Genomic DNA, 16,400 nt, shown 5'->3' with positions numbered 1-16,400 from the left:
TTTTAATACTGGATGTTGTTGAATATGGGGCCCACAATTTTTTATTTATTTTTTACAATTTTTTTTAGGGCCTGTTTAATATAAGGCCCAATTTTTTTTATTTTTTTTTATGTTGGTGTTGGTGGGCGGGGGGGGGGGGGGGGGGGGGTCCACACACGGACGACGAAAGAAGCACCAACCGGTGCTTCTAATATAGTAGAAATAATAACTAGATGGCCTATGCCCGTGCTGCGCACGGATCCAACACTTCGGATTATAGTGTATCTATATATATGTAGTTGTGTTTAGATAGTGATAATATATATATATATATATATATATATATATATATATATATATATATATATATATATATATATATATATATACACACACTATGTTCCAAATACGATTAATATAACATTATAGTTTGTGCTCCGTATCTGAAACTTTATTATATTCGTGTTTGCTACGAAATTTATTAATACTGTTACACCCCGGAAAAATTTTGAGTTACCGAAAACTGTAGACGGCTTAGTATGGGCCAAAGGGCCATTACAGCGCGAACGCGCTGAACAAAATTCGATAATCAAGTATGGAATGAAGGTTGTGTTATAAGAAGTTAATAATAACATATATATGACATTGGGAGACCATATGGTGTAAATTAGTTTATATGTTATTTGACGAAAAGCCCTCGTTGCTGCAAGCTAAGTGGGGCCCATATGTCGGAGTTTTGTGAAAGACGTGAGAAGGGACACGTGAGTAGTATATGGAAAGTTGAGTAGGTCCTAAGAAGGACCCATAAGCTAAAAATGAGTGTAGACCCTCCAAAAGGACGATTTAAGAAAACATGTTTGGGTGATCCGACTTGGAGGGGCAAAAACGGCATTATAAGTTTGGAATTTGGGAAAACCCCAGAAATAAAAGTTGTATATAATTGAATTAGCTTTCCAACCATAGGTCGTGGGCCCTCATACGATATCGGGATCAAACTTTATGACCATTTTACTGAACGAACATCGCGCCAGAAGGCAGCGCAAACGCGATGAGCAATTTTCCAGTAGTTTCTGGCAGCTTCCAAACGTCATAAAAAGGGGGAAACCCCCCTCATTTTCAGATCAACACACGAAAAACACACCCCAAAACTCTCCAAAAATCTGGAGAGTTCTCCCAAACTCCCCAACCAAAATTTTGCCCAAAACCAGGTATAATTTCCCAATTCCAGTCCGGGTAGTGTATAATTATTGGTGCAGAATCATATAACAGTGTGTGGTGGCCTAAATTTAGCATGGAAAAGTGGAGATTAAGAAATATTAAAGGGAGAAAGGTATGAATCTCTTTCTATTTGTGCTAATACTAGTTTATTTACGAAGAATACGCGATTAAATAATTGTATACTGAGTTAATTAGTTATGAAAATTGGAAAACAGCGTGTGGGCTGTTTTATGAGATATTTTGGAGTTGAAAACATTATAATCGATGTTGGTATTGTTGTTGTTGTTGTTGGCTGCTGAATTAAAAATTTGGGCTAGGCATATAAACAGGGGAGATGCTGCCCGATTTTCGGCAGAATATAAAATAGTATAATTTGAATTATGGTACAAGTGTAAGATGAAAAGGCTAACATTAGTGTGAATTATCTTAAATGTAGACTTACAAGCTCGGACACATAAGCGTAGCTAATAGGACGTGGAACAGGTATGTTAAGGCTCGTCCCTTTTATTTCAAAGGCATGATCCCGATATTATGAATTTAAAATTTGTCTCCATATCTTACTTGTTTTTAAAAGTTAGATGTCTATGATTCTAAGGTATGATTACTTTCCCGATAACCCGTCAACGTTTTTCAAATGTTCGTATTTTTCCAAAACAAAGGTTTATGATATTGTAAGCTTTTATGACAAAAATGATGGATATGTATTACAATGACATCGATGACGTTAAATATGAGGAAATGTCTATGACAGATATGTTGACAATATGTTCCTACCATTAATATGACAATATGAAAATGTTAAGTTATTTCTTGATTTCTCAACTCTATTATGATAATGACTATTTTAAAGGCTTCAAGTATATGAAATGACGCCTTATGATCTGATTCTATGTTTTATTATGATTACACTCTCCATTGATAGTCTCGCCTTATATTAATTGTCCCTTCAAGGTGAGACACGATGCCCATGGCTATTCCATAATATAATCGGAGGTTACCGACCTTACGTCACTCCGAAGAAGATATGATTTTCTCTGGGCTCTCATGCATGCTATGTATATGTTATCAGTATATGTATACGTATAAGAGGAAGATGGGGAAAGGAAAGGCGCTATAGACGCACAGCCACCTGATCAGTTGGAGTATGATACATGATATCGTCCCGGACGCGGGATGCCCGGACGCGGGATATATGGTTAAATGGATCGGAGCCGACGCCTCGGCAATATGATGTATTTTATTTTCTATATATATGAAAAGAAATGTTTTCCGAGAAAGCAGAGTAATATATGCACATATGGATCGGGCTGCACGTTCCGCAGCAATATGATATAGTATATGCACGTATGGATCGGGCTGCACGTTCCGCAGCATTAAGCATGCATGGCATCCGTCCTAAAAGGGCACTCATATGTACAGGTTACTCTCTTATCTACTATATGCTCTATAAACTCATTATATTATTATTCATACTGTATGTTCTCGTTATGTTACTATTCATGCCTTACATACTCAGTACATTGCTCGTACTGACCCCCTCTTCTTCGGGGGCTGCGTTTCATGCCGCGCAGGTACACCCAGATGAGTTGAAGCTAATATAGAAGATATTCCAGCAGAGTTGGCAAGCTCCACTTGTTCCTGGAGTGCTACCGAGTCAGAGTACATGTGCTACGATGTCTGATAAATGTTAGAGACTTTGCAGACAGAGTCATGGGTATAAGATGTCGGTATTGTGAATGGCTCCACTAACCTATGTGTCATTTTATGTTATGTTATAAAGTCAATATGATCAAAGATTATATTGATTCGAGTACGATGAAAAAAAAATTGAAAGCTTTACTATGTTTTCCACTCCTTATTAATGCAAGAGTCTAAGGAAATTAAGTACGTAATAAGAGTCAGCGGGTTCGCTCGGCTCCGAGTATGGGGTCGGGTGCCCATCACACCCTATTACAGTCGGGGTGTGACAAATACTTTTTAAAAGAGAAGACTTGTTTAAAAGAAAACTATTTTCCTCTCTTTGAGATAAAATAATAGCAATGTTTAAGTATCAGTTGATACTTTCAATTTTAATTCGATTAATTTAAAGATGTAAAATACTTATTATTTTTTATCAATTTTTGATTTGGATAATTTTAATTCAAATTATTAAATTAATTTTACATGTTTAAAACGAAACAAAGTAGAAATTGATTTTCTATTTAAACGAAGAAATGTTATTTTTTAATTTTTGGTAAATATTCTCGGTTTAGCTCATTTTACTTGTCATGTTGTTTTTTGAATGGTTTTTTAAGGAAATGTGAATTAGAATTATTCATTTGATATTAATCTCTTTTCACATTTATTAGAGTAAGAATAAAAATAAAAAAGTAATTAAATTGTATTTTATTTTTTAAATATATATATTTTAAGTATATTTAGTTTAGTAAACATAACAAAGAAATGACATGGTGGAATAGCAAATACAACAATTAAATATTTTAAAGAAAAGTAATAATATGGGGTTCATGTTTTTTGTTGTGCAATAATTTCATTTGCTCCCACTAATGGGTTAATATGCACGTGGCAATGAATCCACTATTATTGACTTGATGGGGATACTTTGGGAATTACATGAATATTATTTGATTTTTTAATATATGGGGTGCACGTTCCTTTTTTTTTTTTTTTGACGTTGCCTTTTTTTTTAATATGGGGTCCACATTTTTTTATGAGTTCGGAGAGGGTGGGGTCCACTTTTTTTCATGAGTTTGGAGAGGATGGGGTCCACCCTCCCTTTGTTTCTTTTAAGAGTGACTGATGACGAAGCATTGGTAAACCGATGCTTCTATATAGTAGAAAAATAGAAATATAATAAAGTATTTCTATCTACTTTTTAGAAGAGTTGGTAATATAAAGTATAAAAAGTCATTTTTTTGTCCTTAAATAAAAAAGTGGGTGGGACCACAAAGGATTTTTTTTCCCTTAAATAAAAAAGTAGGACTGAACACGGACGACGATCTTACCTTTATAGACCGGCTCTTCTATATAGCAGTAATAGTAAAGTAATACATATAATGTTTTTATCAAATTTTGATTTGGATAATTCTAATTCAAATTATTATATTAATTTTACATGTTTAAAATGAAACAAAGTAGAAATTGTAAATATTTTTTGTTTAACTCATTTTACTTATCATGTTATTTTTCACACGGTTTTTTAATATTTCTTGATTTTGTTAATATGGGGTCCACTTTTTTTTTGTGGCCTTTTTTGTTTAACTCATTTTACTTGTCATGTTAGTTTTTAGGCGATTTTTTAAGAAAACGTCAATTAGAATTATAATTTCACTAATTTACCTTATTAATTATTTGATCTCCATTTAATATTATTTTTTCTTTTATGACATTAATCTCTTTTCACATTTATTAGAGCAAGGAAAAAATGAAAAAATAATTAAATTCTATCTTATTTTAATATATAAGTATTTTAAATATGTTGTTGTACAATAATTTCATTTGCTCCCACTAATGGGTTGATACGCATGTGGGAATGAATCCATCATTATTGATTTAATTGTTTGATTTTCTAAGCACTTTTGTATTTTAAGTATGTTGTTGTATAATAATTTCATTTGTTCCCTCTAATGGGACGCATGTGGCAATGAATCAATCATTATCGATTTAATTGTTTAATTTTCTAAGCATTTTTTTCTTTTTAACATTGTTTTTTTAATATGGGATCCACTTTTTTTTTTCTGTGAGTTTGGATGTGGAGGATTCCACCTTTTTTTTTTTTTTTTTTTTTTTTTAATTACTGGCTGTACAATAATTTCATTTGCTCCCACTAATAGATTGATACGCATGTGGCAATAAATCCATCATTATTGATTTAATTGTTTGATTTTCTAAACACTTTTGTATTTTAAGTATGTTGTTGTACAATAATTTCATTTGCTCCCTCTAATGGGTTGATACGCATGTTGCAATGAATCCATCATTATTGATTTAATTTTTTGATTTTCTAAGCACTTTTTTTTTAACATTGTTTGTTTTTTTAATATGGGATTCACTTTTTTTTTTTAATATTGCTTGATTTTGTTAATATGGGATCCACGTTTTTTTTATTTTTTATTACTAGCTGGTGTTTAATATGGGGCAATAAATCCATCATTATTGATTTAATTTTTTGATTTTCTAAGCACTTTTGTATTTTAAGTATGTTGCTGTACAATAATTTCATTTGCTCCCTCTAATGGGTTGATACGCATGTGACAATGAATCCATCATTATTGATTTAATTGTTTGATTTTCTAAGCACTTTTTTTTTTTAACATTGTTTGTTTTTTTAATATTGCTTGATTTTGTTAATATGGGATCCACTTTTTTTTCTTCTCTATTTTTTTTATTTTTTTATTACTGGTTGGTGTTTAATATGGGGCCTAATTTTTTTTTTTAATATTAGTTGTTGTTTAATATATATGGAGCATTTTTTTTTAATTATTAGTTGTTGTTTAATAATAATATATATGGGGCCCATAATTTTTTAATACGGACGACGAAAACGGACGACCAAAAATGATCCCACTCGTGCTTCTATATAGTTTAAAAATAATATATAGTTAGAATATCTAGAGTTGATTAATTAATTATGTAAAACGAAAAATAGACATGATTCTTGGACACTATATAAATAGGATCATTAAATGATGAGAGATGAAATATGTTTATGTTATGTTATACTAATACTGTTTGACAAGAGTTGAATATGTTAATTGGATTGCACCTATTTGCGATTTGGTATCATATTGTGTCTTTTCTATGTTTTTCATTTCGCAAACTAATGTTTTCATTAATTGTTTATATTTTTTAAATTGATGAAAGTTTTCCAAGTTAGTACCATGTGATTTGTAGATTTTTTGTTCTCTAGCAGAAAATTATTTCTATTAATTTGATTAAGGTGATTCCAGGACTATATGAGAGCATTAATGCTATAACTTTTGACCTATAATGTAACGTATTATTTATATAAGACACTAACGCACCTTAAATATTTTATAATGTGCGGTTATAGGTTCAAAACTTTACTTACAATCTCTAGAGTCATTGCTTGCTTCAATCTGGTCAGGTGATAAAAAGTTAGAGAAAAATGTAAAACACGACGAGGTTAGTTGAAAACTAAATAGATCTTTAATATTCGAATGTTAAAGAAAATATAATTTATAAGTTTGATGAGGTTTTTGGTGACCACGCGAAGCGCAGTAAAGTTAACTAGTTTTATACTAACGGGAAATCAAGGCCGAAAGCACCATGGCCTAAACTATACTATATTAAAAGCATGAAGGTTCTTAAAAATGTTGTTTGAACTTTTTGTCCTTCATTAAAAGAATCTACAGTAAATAAAATAGTCATTTACTATTTTCTCAATTATTATTTAATTATTTTTATATTGAAATTTTTGCCCTTCATTAAAAGAATCTACAGTAAATAAAATAGTCATTTACTATTTTCTCAATTATTATTTAATTATTTTTATAATATTTCACCTAATTTTTGGGAAAAGAAAAAATATAAGAGCTGGTTTATTTTTGGGAAAAGAAAATCTTCCTCTACTAATTAGAATTCCCTATATTTAGGACTCCAAATAATTACGGAAGGAATATTTCCTCTTAAGTTAGGAGTCTTTATTCTCTACCATTTTTAAGCATTAATTTAATTCTATAAAAGGAGCTACAATCAAGAATCTACAATAAACAAAATAGTCGTTTACTATTTTTTCAATTATTATTTAATTATTTTTATAATATTTCACCTAATTTTGGGAAAAGAAAAAATATAAGAGCTGGTTTATTTTTGGGAAAAGAAAATCTTCCTCTACTAATTAGAATTCCCTATATTTAGGACTCCAAATAATTACGGAAGGAATATTTCCTCTTAAGTTAGGAGTCTTTATTCTCTACCATTTTTAAGCATTAATTTAATTCTATAAAAGGAGCTACAATCAAGAATCTACAATAAACAAAATAGTCATTTATTATTTAATTATTTTTATAATATTTCACCTAATTTTGGGAAAAGAAAAAATATAAGAGCTGGTTTATTTTTGGGAAAAGAAAATCTTCCTCTACTAATTAGAATTCCCTATATTTAGGACTCCAAATAATTACGGAAGGAATATTTCCTCTTAAGTTAGGAGTCTTTATTCTCTACCATTTTTAAGCATTAATTTAATTCTATAAAAGGAGCTACAATCAAGAATCTACAATAAACAAAATAGTCGTTTATTATTTAATTATTTTTATAATATTTCACCTAATTTTGGGAAAAGAAAAAATATAAGAGCTGGTTTATTTTTGGGAAAAGAAAATCTTCCTCTACTAATTAGAATTCCCTATATTTAGGACTCCAAATAATTACGGAAGGAATATTTCCTCTTAGGTTACGAGTCTTTATTCTCTACCATTTTTAAGCATTAATTTAATTCTATAAAAGGAGCTACAATCCTTTCGGAAATACTATCACGTAAAGAAACTTTGTGTCTTGGGACTCCTTTTAGGTTTAGGAATCTTATTTCTTTGTTTCTTTTGTGTTTAGGTTTAATGTCTTTTCTACGTAAGACATCTGTGTATATCAATCTCATGATTAATACGTAGAATTTCAATTGCTATTTTATAATGATGTTGTCTATTTCGGTGGCTATTTTATATTAATGTTGTCTATTGTATATCATGTATAGAGAATTCAATTATGCAGTTTTAGCTTGTCAAAGTAGAAATCCTTTCGATTGCTCTCTTTCTTGAGGAATCTTATTTCTTTGTTATAGAATTTCTTTGTTTCTTTTGGTTTAGGTTTGATGTCTTCCCTATTTAAGGCATCTGTGTATATCAATCTCATGATTAACACAAGGTACGTAGAATTTCAGTTGTTATTTAATATTAATGTTGTTTATCGTATATCATGTATAGAAAATTCAATTTTTGTGCAGTTTTAACTTGTCGGAGTAGAAATCCTTTCGATTACTATCTCGCTTGAGGAATCTTATTTCTTTGTTATAGAATTACTTTGTTTCTTTTGATTTTATTGTATAATTTAATTATTTTAGTAAGAAAAAAAATTAATTAAAAGAGAGAACTTAAGAAATTAGAAGTAAAGTTGGTACTCCTTTTTCTTCTCACTAGAATTTGTACTTTTTTTAAGATTTTATTTTGTTATAATTTAAATATTTTTGTAAGTTATGCATTATATTAAAAGACTATTAAATTTAATTCTTTCTTAGTTCACAAATAAGAATGTCGCACAAAATTGTAATTTAATATTTCCTAATATATAGGACTTTTAACTATTAAACTAAATTTTATGTATTCATAAATCTCTCCTTATTTGAAAAGTAACACCAAAAAGAGAAAAAACGAAGTAGAAAGCTTCATGAGCCTAAAGTTTCTTTTAAGTTTGGGATTTTTGTTCTTTATTATTAAAAGATTACGCTATTTTATACTTCCTCCGTCTATTTTTATTTGTCCATGTTTAACTTGACATACACATTAAAAAATAATATATAAAATGACATTTTTACTATGGCACCTCTAATTATTATAAATCATCTAAAAAATTGAAATCAAGCTAACATACAATAAAAGTGGACATCTCTACAGGACAAGTAAAAATGGACGGAAACAATATTAATTATACACTCCCTCCATTCCAATTTAAGTATTTTACCCTCTTTTTTTGCTTTGCTCCAAAAATAGTGTCTCTTTCTATATTTAGTAAGTTGACAATTCAATCAAAATACGTGGCAAGTTTAAGGGCCCATTTAGACATGATTTCAAATCATAATTTAAAATTAGGTTGATTTGAAGTTGAAATTTTGTTTGGACATTCAATTTGGATTTCTTAAGTTGTATTTTCTCTCATAAACATGAAACCCACAATTTGTGAAAACTATCAAAACCTCCCCAACTTTTATACAATCTTACTAAATGAGCAAACCATAGTTCATAAACAAGATATCGGAATATCCTAAGATGCCGCTTAATAAATCGTATATCTATATGTTTCTTTTATAAACAAATGCTTGCAATTACATGCTATTATAAACTTTCAAATACACATAATTTTACAAAGATCCACTTGTAAAAAGAATCAATAATAGTAATAGCTAACTATTCTTTAATATAATTCTTCTGCATGGTATGATCAAGTTCTTCACGTCGTGCATGGTCTTTTTTTGTACAAAATATAAACTTATGGTCAAGTTTTACATTTTAAAAAACTTGAAATCACAACTTGGAATTTGAAATCTAACATTTTGGAGAATTTGAAATTTGAAATTATGATTTGAAATTGAAGTTGAAGTTTGTGGAGGTTTCATAAACAAACGATGATTTCAAATCAAAACTTGAAATTGGAGTTCCAAATCCTATGGACAAACGCCTACTAAAACAATAAGATTCAAATGACATTTTAGTACATTATATACATATTTAATTTAAGAGCACACGATTCAAAAGACTTTTTTTATTTCTTAAATTTAATGCTCAGTCAAAGTAAGACACTTAAATTAGAAAGACTTTTTTTATTTCTTAAATGTGATGCTCAGTCAAAGTAAGACACTTAAATTAGAACGGATAGATTATTATTTATACACTACGTACTGATTAAAATTTATATATATATATATATATATATATATATATATATATATATATATAAAACTGTTAGGTTGTTCTGGGATTAAGATCCCATCCGGTGCTTCTCTGCCCAGTTTCCTCCAGTGGTGCATTGGATGTCCTACACCTGTCCAATTAAAGGTAAATGGTCCAAATTTATTGAATTAAAATGACTCTCTAACTATGGTTTATTGTTTTCTCTCTTCCTTTCTCACCTATGAGCGGGACACCTAGAATCTCCCCTGCACACTTCATTACTAAAATTGCAAGGCTTCCATTGATAAAAAGAGAAATCATTTCATCACCTATTCACCTCTCGCCGTCGTAAACGTTAACCGGAGAAACTTTATGACAATTTTCGTGTTCATATGGCAATAACTTTGTAAAGAAATTTCACATCCCTGCATTTAATTCAGTATATACATCTGCTTGAAATAAACTTTAACTTCAAAATCTAAAGGAATAAGGCTGAGCCCATTTATCCTTCGATTTCAGAAGCATTTTAACGTTTATCACTACCATCCTCAAAGGCCCCTTCCTATTCCTTACTCCCCTACAATCTCCATGATTTCAGTTTCCTTACATGTTTCTTACATATTTTATTTGCCTGCTTTATTGAAGTTTACCTTTTTCAACTTCTATTGACAGAGATCTATACTTCCTTCGTCACCCAGAATTTTTTATGCTGGTCAACTCTTCTCTGGACAGGGAAGACGTAGGTTGCTTGGAGAGTTGAGAGAGGAAACAATTAACCATAATTAGAGTCACTTTAATTCAATAAATTTGGACTGTAGGACATCCAATGTATCACTGGAGGAAACTGGACAGAGAAGTACCGCAGGGGATCTTAATCCGGTGGTTGTGTAGTGCAAGCTTCCAATCCTAAAATTTAGAATCTAGGAAAAAGGACATTGTATGTCCAATAGGCCAAAGTAATATCAAATTTGGCCAATATTTGGGCCTAATAACCCCACGAGTCTGCTCGGCCCAAAATAATGTCAAGCGCTAGCCGGTCCAGTAGTCCAAGGCTTTTTTAAAAAACACTCAGACTTTTAGTCGTCACAAAAAAGTCGCCACTAAAGGCCTGCTACAGAAAAATCAGGCTTTTTAGTGGCAATTAAAAAAGTCGCCACTAAAGGTTAAATATCCCAAAACATGTATAATATGTGTATATTTAGTAAGAAATATCCCAAAATATGTATATATTTAGTAGTATATACAAGAATGATACAGTTTATATACATATGCTGGAATTATATATACACTTTATATACAAGATGATACAGTTTATATACATATACACTTTATATACAAGAATGATAAGTTTACATACATATGTTGGAATTAATTATACATAAATTATACGTTAATTATACATTTATTATACACATATTATACAATATGATATGATATTTTTTTTTACATATACAATAGTGATACATATTATATATCACAATGATACGATTTCTATGATACATTTTTTATGTATACAATTAAAAAAGTCGCCACTAAAGGTTAAATATCCCAAAACATGTATAATATATGTATATTTAGTAAGAAATATCCCAAAATATGTATAATATGTGTATATTTAGTAGTATATACAAGAATGATATAGTTTATATGCATATGCTGGAATTATATATACACTTTATATACAAGAATGATACCGTTTATATACATATGCCGGAATTAATTATACATAAATTATACGTTAATTATACATTTATTATACACATAATGATATGATATTTTTTTTTTACATATACAATAGTGATACATATTATATACCACAATGATACGGTTTCTATGATACATTTTTTATATGTATGATACACTTTCTATACAAGACTGATACAGTTTATATACACATGCTGAAATTATATATACACTTTCTATACAAAAATGATACATATTATATACAAAAATGATACAATTTTCTATTCTATAATACACATTACATACACAAATGATACATATCATATACAAAAATGATACATAACTTAGTGATTCATATTTTATACAGTTTCTATACATTACATATAGGTACTGATACATATTTTTATACACAAATGATACATATTATATACAAAAATTGTCTCAGAGTTTTTTGAAAATATTTCTTACTAAATATACACATATCATACATGTTTTGGGATATTTAACCTTTAGTGGAGACTTTTTCGCCACGAAAAAGCTTGATTTTTCTGTAGCAGGCCTTTAGTGGCGACTCACCACAAAAAGTCTGACTTTTAAAAAAAAAAAAAAACGCTTGGGCCGGCCAGCCTTTAGTGGCGACTTTTTAAATCTTTTGTGGTCACTTTTAGTCGCCACAAAAGGCTTGCTATAGATTTTGGCTACCGGATGGGAATTGTTTAGGGGCTACTTTTTTTATTTGGGAAAATTTGGATCAGGGTGTGAATTTATTTTGAGCCCAGCGGTCATTTGTGTCCTTTATCCTCGAATCTAAGCCCCTGCAGATCCTCGAGACTAGGCCCCAAAGACCCTCCTCAGAAATAGTTTCTTCCCAGGCCCAAAAGCTAAATCTACTAGCAAGGCCCAAGAATTGGACTCTTTTGCAAATTCTCGTAATAGTAGTGCTGCTCTATTTTGCGAATTCTCGTTGGCATATGTCCTTTTTCCTGTTATAGTAAAGTTACCACACAAACATATTAATACTTCCTTCATCACGAATCTCAATTTATATGATATTTTTTTTATGAGATGATTTATCGGCACATAAATATTTATAACTTAATTTATATCTAAACATTTAAAAATCTTACTTTCATTCGTAATTTCACGTCTAATCAAATATCACCACATAAATTAAGACGGAAAGAGTATTGGATAACAACCACCATTACTCTCTCCTAAAGCATGTTTGCGTTGCGTGTTCAAAAAGATGTCTTCAACTACTCGGCTGGAGCAAGATTTCTTATGCTCCAGCACTAATTACAATTTTTATACAAAAGGTTAAATCAGGGGAAGTGCCATTGCCTAAATATAAGATTCAAATATACAGAGCAAAAGAATTTCAACAGTCAACAGTTTCATATTTTACTGCTTTTTTTTCCCTCCTTGGATGTACACATAAAGTCTAACATATGTTAGTACTCCTCATTAAATCCGAAAACAAAAAAGAGGTACTACTCCTCATTAAAGAGCTTGGAGTGTGAAAGTCGAGAAATTTCATCTGAAATTTTCATATATCGTCTGTCAAATTTGTCAGGTGCCTATGCTTTTTAAAAGATACAAATATTTATCAACAGCGCTTGCAGGGACAGCAACATTTACCTTCACAGAATCCTTCTGATCATACACTGGCAATAATATACAGTACCTATCACAACAAATTGGTCCTACCTCAACTGGCCTCCCCATTCCTATGTCAACTTTCTCTAATCCCAGTCTTGACCATTGTGACATTATCAACACACCCACTGAGTCTGGGCTCGTTCCACTCGAACTCACCGATTCCACCACTTGTCTCACGTACTCATCGTCAACTCTCTCCTTTGCTCTTTTTATTAATCCACTTGCATAACCTAACCCTCTTTCCACTAAGTCTTTAGCAGAAGCTTGAGCACATCCTAGGACGAATCCGTTGCCGTAGTAACCACTTGGCAAACTAGGTTTCACTCGGTTACGTATGTTAACGGTGAACAGTAGCTTTAGTGTTTGGTTGGGTGGTAACTTTAATGATGTAGCCCAACTCTTCCATATATGAGCTGAGAGGACTTCAAATGAAGTGTATAAGGACTGGCTGTATGTCAGTTTCTTCAATTCGTTTACTCTTCTTTTGTCGAATGTAACTGAAGTGGGTGCTAGTCTTTCTTGAGAGAATCTTGAAACAAAGCCACAAACATCGGGAACTTTCTTAAACTCTGGATGATTTATTGTGGTTTTTTGTTGGTAAAGCTTAGTACATGGTTTTGGATCCATGAGAAAACGATCCCATATTGGTTGAGCCGTGAATTTTTGCGTATTACAGGTAGTAGCTAACTCAGCGAACAAGTTGAGAAACTGAGCACTACCAATTCCATCACATATACAATGATTGAACCCGACCCCTAACGTGGCGGATCCATCGGATAGCCACGTCAGCTGGACGACTAACGGTGGGGCCCCTTTAAGGACGTCCGTCACTTGTAACGACAATAGCTTCCGCCACTGTGTTTTGTGGCGGGGTGCTCCTTCGAATTCTTTCGAAGTGAGATCGGATGCGGCTTGTAAGAAAGCCGCACCCTGGGCTCGACACACCACCTCCAGCCCTGAGCCATTGGTTCGAGTCCGGACTCTCCCTGCTAACGGGTAGTATGGGGTCAGGGCTCGACCGAGTGCTGCCTTGATGCGGATGACTGTAGCCGATTTATCTAACACATGGCGTGAGGGCTTGTAAACAAGCAAATATTCGATGGTGAAGCGCAAAAATAGCTGAGAATCCAAAGCGGAAAGTGGGAGAATTTGTATTGGGGTTGGCTCTGAAGGGGTGATTAAAACTGCTTCTTTTACAAGAACAGAGCTTGACATTTTGGCATCTATCTTGTGATGAACAATATGTGAATAAAGCTAATTTGCAATTATATGCATATGAGTATCTAATAAAGATATGTGTGTGTATATATATATATATAGTGATACAATATGTACGGTCTTTTCTGGCCAAGTAGGGGGCTGAGGTCGCGGAGGATGTGGGTGTGTACCTTATTATTTAAAGGAGGATATTATAGTTTATATAATTGTTATGCAACCCATTTATATATGGACTTACACAAAAAAAAAAAAAAAAAAATGAACCTTTTTTAAAAATAAAATAAAAATTGATTAGCTTTATAATTGTAGTCAATTTTTTCACTTTCACTTGAAGTTGAGTTTTTTATGTTTGAAAAATTGGTTTTAACTACTTTTTCAAGTAAAATGAATGGCACACAGAAAATTTAACATTTCTTTTTTTTTTTTTTTTTTTTTAATAAAAGTCCACTAGGCTTTTGGCCTAGGGCTAATTTTATAAATTTTATCAAAAAATCCAGAAATTTGTACAACTCTAGCCAAAAGGCTAATGAAAATACAAAATTTAAACTAATGATCAAATTAAGACTTATAACTTGTCTTAATTTGATATTACAAATTGTTAAAAAATTACTAATAGAATGAAATTTGAAATAATTGCTCCATAAAGAACTTCTGTTTCTATATCTCACATGCTCTATATTTGGCCTTCTCTATGCACCAAGGCAGTACATTTTCTAACTAATGACCAGTTCTCAGTAGGATGAGCATCCCGGGGTGCTAATACCACCAACTAAGAAACAACCACTAACTAGAAACTGTATGCCCATGTGTACTCAAGAGGTCTGTTGTGTTCCATGTGCTCAATCATTTGGAGCAGTAATTCCACTTCATGTCATTTGTCAAAAGTGCCTCCAACCAGTTGCAATTTATGCTGGTAAAACTTCTCAACATCCTGATTACATTGTGTTTCGCTGCTTGTTGGTATTCCTTCAGTGTGGTTGTTCTGTGGTACCTGTTGAATTAAAATCCTCTATTTATGTTAGTTTGTGTACCTGCAACCATTAGCAAACAGTTAGTGTAAACCAAATCCTTCACATTCTCCTCCCAAAGGATTTGAGTGTGAGGACCTCCTTTTCTCCCACCTTCCCCCTATATTCAGTCTCCTTAACATGATCTAATTCTTAGACAGGGCAGCTGTAATTTGTCACTGTTCACAATTCTTTTACAGTGGCTCTCCATGTCATGAAAGGAATTGAATTGTATGTCCCCTGTGTCCAAAGCTAAATTAGCCAAGTGATCTGCTAATTTGTTTCCTTCCCTATAAATATGCTCTATCACCACCACTTTTTCCTCACTTATTCTCCAAATTTCTTCCACCATAGTAATGATTTGCCAAGGAATTTCCCATGTCCTTTGAATAGAGTTCTTCAGCAAAAGTGAATCTGTCTCTATCCTTATTTGATCCCATTGACTGTCTTTTAAATACCTGAGAGCCTGTAAAATGGCTAGGGCCTCTGCCTCGGTGTTGGTGCTTTGAAGATCCTCTATTTCTCTAGCCTGTGCTTGTATCACATCTCCCCTTTCATCCCTTACACAAAAGGCCCATGAACTCCTACCCGGGTTTCCTCTTGAGGCTCCATCAGTATTGACTTTTATCCATCCAATATCTGGAGTTCTCCAAGTCACCGGTGTTACTCTTATCTTTGGAGAATATCTCTGTAATGCCTCAACAATCACACTCCAACTATATGGTGCATACCTAAAATTTCTCCTTCTCACCTTCATGAATTGAATCAAAGTATGCATCACCTGGTAAATGAGTTTTGTGATTGACACCTTCCCTTCATGTCTCATAGTGTTTCTCCTCTTCCAGAGTTCCCAAATAATAATAGCAGGGACAGCTTGGTTGATGCATTTGGCATGTAGTCTACTAGGCATATCCCACCATCTGTTAATTATTTGGGTAACTTGCAAATTCTCAGTATTTATTCCCACTGGTCCACAAAAATACTTCCAGATGGCTTGAGCTGTTGGTGAGTG

The 16,400-nt window shown here is 32.0% G+C and overlaps 1 protein-coding gene across 1 annotated transcript; it reads right to left on the bottom strand.

Moving 5' to 3' along the window:
- Positions 1–12,841: 12,841 nt before the first annotated feature.
- LOC132609031 (alcohol acyltransferase 9) lies at positions 12,842–14,554 on the bottom strand. The gene has a single exon (XM_060322863.1). The coding sequence runs from the start codon at positions 14,376–14,378 to the stop codon at positions 13,074–13,076; it is 1,305 nt and encodes a 434-aa protein (XP_060178846.1). The 5' UTR covers positions 14,379–14,554; the 3' UTR covers positions 12,842–13,073.
- Between the last annotated feature and the right edge of the window lie 1,846 nt (positions 14,555–16,400).

Source organism: Lycium barbarum, chromosome 9 (assembly GCF_019175385.1).
Source record: "Lycium barbarum isolate Lr01 chromosome 9, ASM1917538v2, whole genome shotgun sequence".
Classification (NCBI taxonomy): Eukaryota; Viridiplantae; Streptophyta; class Magnoliopsida; order Solanales; family Solanaceae; genus Lycium; species Lycium barbarum.
This window is presented reverse-complemented; position numbering and strand designations above follow the sequence as displayed.

Excerpts from the sequence above, each read along its gene's own strand:
- LOC132609031 (XM_060322863.1), bottom strand. The coding sequence starts at position 14,378 with ATGTCAAGCTCTGTTCTTGTAAAAGAAGCAGTTTTAATCACCCCTTCA.